General features: G+C 46.8%; 1 protein-coding gene across 1 annotated transcript in view; it reads left to right on the forward strand.

Annotated features, from left to right (window-relative positions):
- KANK4 (KN motif and ankyrin repeat domains 4) overlaps positions 1–3,913 on the forward strand; it is a gene marked incomplete at its 5' end in the record, with an annotated part of 35,803 nt that overhangs the window by 23,941 nt on the left and 7,949 nt on the right. Inside the window, one exon of the mRNA XM_019655478.1 lies at positions 917–1,117. Within this exon, the coding sequence (XP_019511023.1) occupies positions 917–1,117 (201 nt within the window). The remainder of the gene's footprint in view (positions 1–916; positions 1,118–3,913) is intronic.

Here is a 3,913-nt window from a genome sequence, read left to right on the forward strand (position 1 = left end):
TGGCCGTCCAATGGCCGGTGACCGATCTGCCTCACCCGGGAAGAGCACAATGATAATACCAACATGGGCCAGTGAAGCGACGTCCTCCACAACTGACTGAAGAACAAAAGGACAGCAACTTGTCTGTTCCCCTTTCCCGGTTCCCCAGCACTGTTCCCCTCCCCCAATTCCCCAATAAAATCTTTTTTAAAAAAAAGAAAAGAAAAGAAAAACCAAGATTCAGAGAAGACAAGTGACGGGGCCAGGGTCATGCACTAGGAAACAGCAGAGCCAGAGCTTAGACTTGTTTTATCAATCTAATCCTTTGCTATGTCCACTGATAATCACAAGGATGTAAAACATTGTCAATGGGTATAGGTTAGAAATGACCACAAGGCCATGCAAACAGAGATCTTGTTGAGATAAGACGGTTCTGGGTATCATTAAACTGAAAATCTGAGAGGCATTCAAAGCAGACCAAGGCTTCCTGGAGGAAGTCAGGCTGGGACAGGACAGGTAGTGAGAAGTCACAGCACTGAAGCACTTAATCCTTCATTTATTCCATCATTCAACATGTGTCCGCATGTACTCGGTGCTAGGCACTGGGGATACAGAGATGAAAAAGACTGAGTTCCTGCCATCATCAAAAAGCTCTGTTCAGGAGAGAGTAATAGATTGTGACACCAAGTGGTAAGTGCTGTGTTATGAATACCATGCTCAGGAGTTGGTAGAGGGCTTTAGAGAAGATGTAGCATTTGATAAGTGTCTTGAAAGAGGACTAGAAGTTTGCCTGGTGGATGTGTCCCATTACCAAGGGCAGACAGAAATTCAGGTCAATGGTCATCTTCTGGAAAAGTCATCCTTGAGCACACCCAGGCTGGAGAGGGGTCCTTCCTCATGGGCGACAGCCTCACCCACCTCTGTGCTCTGTGTGCAGGGAGGCCAGACCGCGCTGATGCTGGGAGTCAGTCACGACAGGGAGGATATGGTTCACGCGCTACTGAGCTGCCAGGCAGATGTCAACCTGCAGGACCATGGTGGATCGTCGGCCCTCATGCTGGCCTGTCGCCATGGCAATGCCGACATGGTGCGGCTGCTCCTGGCACACCCGGCCTGCGACAGCAGCCTCACTGACAAGGTGAAACTTATAGGCAATTAACAAGTGGGTGTTTCGTTTCCCTTCCTGAGAAGTTCCTTGCCAGCCAGCAGAACTAAGGGAACCATATGGCAGTAGCAACAGAACTGCCCTCATAAGGCTGTTGTGGGGTTTAGATGCAATGATGCATGGTAAATGCGTGGAGCCTTGGAGCTGAGAAACCTCAGAAACCTAGCCTTTCACACCATCATGCCCAGGCCTGGCTTTGGCCCTGAACCTCATCTGATCACCCCAATACCAGCATGTGGGCTTTAAGGCAGCAGCTTGGATGGGGAACCTCTGCTGCCCACAGGGACTTCCAAAAGGCTGGAGAGAGGAACCAAGTATAAATTATGTCTACTCTCTGACAGTGATCCACCTTACAGAGTAGCCCATTTCATAAAGCCAACCTGGTTGAAGTCGCCATGTCAGATACATGGTTCTTAAATAAACTTCCTGAAAGGTGACGGTGATGATGGTGATAATAATGGTGATGGTGACACTTATAATGACAATAATTATAACAGTTCCTATGCATCAAGGGCTTTCATGGTGCCAGGTACCATACTAAGCATTTACCATGGACCATCTCGTTGAAATCTCACAACAACCTTGTGAGGTTGACTCTGTTGATGCTGCCCACTTGTTCACAAGGAAACAGAGTCACTGAGTGATTAAGTAAGATACCCCAGATCACACAGCCAGGGGAACCCAGCTCCGTCAAACTCCTAAACCCAAACTCTTAATTGCTGCATCATCGTTGCTGTTGTCACATTGCAGGGTCCACGTCTCCAGTTCCCTGCTGACCCCTCAGCACCTAGTAGAATGTCTGCTATATATCAGGAGAATGAATCAACAGTTGAATGAATGAATGAACCCCTAAACTTCAGAGGTAAATCGTCAGGATATGATCCTATGACTTATAATTGCAGTAGGTAGTATTTCTAGAGTACCCACAGGGACTAAATTCTTTCCATGCATTATCTCACTAATCTTCTCAATAATCAAGTGAGGTAGATACTGCCATCGACCCCTATTTTTTTACTGATAAGGAAACAGAGGCCTAGAGAGTTTGTGTAGCTATTATAAGGTCACAAGCTGCTCAGATGCAAGCCCAGGTCTGACTGGAATGTCCTTAGTGTTGGCACTATAATTTAATGCTTTAAACAGACTTCTCTATACCTTCTTAATACCCACAGTTCAAAAGGAATAAAGGCCTGGAGAGGGGAAGACAGTCCCCTCCCTTCTCAGGAACAGTCCCTCTAACTAGGCCACGGCTGAACTACCCAAGATTGTTCCATCAGTGAGTGAACCCACACACCACACATCAGGCAGCAGTCCAATGTCTTCAGGTCCCATGATCCCCATCTCTACCCCAAAGCTATTTCTGAGATAATTAGAGAGCACAGACCCTCAAGAAATGTTTGCAGGAACAGTGATAACTCCTGTTCTAAACATTATAGTCAGACAAAGGATCTGTGTTAATGAGCTCCCCGCAGGGTTGCCCTGGGGGGAGAACGAGGCAACCCCTTAATCAGGAACAGGCCCGGGGCCCTCTTAGGAGTGACCACTCCTGTTTGCCTCGGGGAGGCCTGGGAAGAACAGGGGCAGGAACTTTGGAAGTCCCTGGCTAGCTGGGATACTAATCAGGCAGTGACTCGGAAGCATCCCCTGGATACCTCTGGAGGTCTCTCACACATAAGAGAGAGCTAAGTGGCTGCTTTCAGGAGGTGGAGAAAGAGTCGTGGAAGGAGAGCTCTGNTCTTCCCATTCCTGACCTCCAGGAAGTGGAGCACATGATCTGTAACCCTGTGTAGGAGGCCAGAGGGGGAGTGTAAATGGGCATCAGAAAGTCTGAATCCTGGAGCCAGTGGCTTTCCCCCAACTTCTCTGCTCCAGCTTTAAATCGCTCCCATGGCTTGCTTTTAGAATGGAAGGCAGCTTCCTTAGCCTGGCCTTCAGAAATCCCACATGCCCTGCCTCCCAGCCTTTGCTGTCCTTCCCTCCACTTCAGCCACACTGACCTCAAACGCACCAAACTCGTTCCCTCCTTGGGACCTTTGTATTTTCTTTATATCTCAATTATTTTCCCTGAAACACTTCTCATGACTGACTCCTTATCATTCAAATCACAGCTGGAATGTCACCCCCTCAGATGGCTTCCTGGTGACTCCATCTAAAGTGATTTCTCTCTCTCTCTCTCTCTCTCTCTCTCTCTCTCTCTCTCTCTCTCTCTCTCTTCCTTCCCCCCTTTCCCCGTTTCTTTCTTTGGATGATCTTTGCTTGTCATATCTACCCAACAGAACTCAGTTAACTCAGTCATAAGGCTCTCTTGTCTGTCTCCTTTCCTTTTGGTATCTCCAACACCTGAACCAGTTCCTGGCTCTTAGCAGGTGTTGAGTGGATATGTATGTTAAGTGAATGAGTAGATGAATGACCCCTGGGAGCTAGGTTAAATTTCAGTAAACTTCCAATTGTCCAAAATTCCATGAAGCAGCCTTTAGGCTCTTCACCTGAATCAGTAGGTTACATACGTAATGACAGCCTAAAGCTCTTCCTGTGTCCCACCTCATCAGAGGAAGATGAAGTTACAATTTTAACAATGAACTACTTTTACTGGATTTCAGTTCTTCGTGGATTCACAGATACCATAAAAGTGGTAGCTCAGTTGAGAAAGACACATCATTAAATGGAGATGCCTCTATGTTCTGTTTACTGGATTCAATGTTAGGGGCTTTCATTATAGAATATGAATAACAATGATACCTGCTGCTTTTTTTTTTTTTTTTTTTTTTTTTT

The sequence above is a fragment of the Hipposideros armiger genome, unplaced genomic scaffold, assembly GCF_001890085.2.
Source record: "Hipposideros armiger isolate ML-2016 unplaced genomic scaffold, ASM189008v1 scaffold_240, whole genome shotgun sequence".
NCBI classification, from domain to species: Eukaryota; Metazoa; Chordata; class Mammalia; order Chiroptera; family Hipposideridae; genus Hipposideros; species Hipposideros armiger.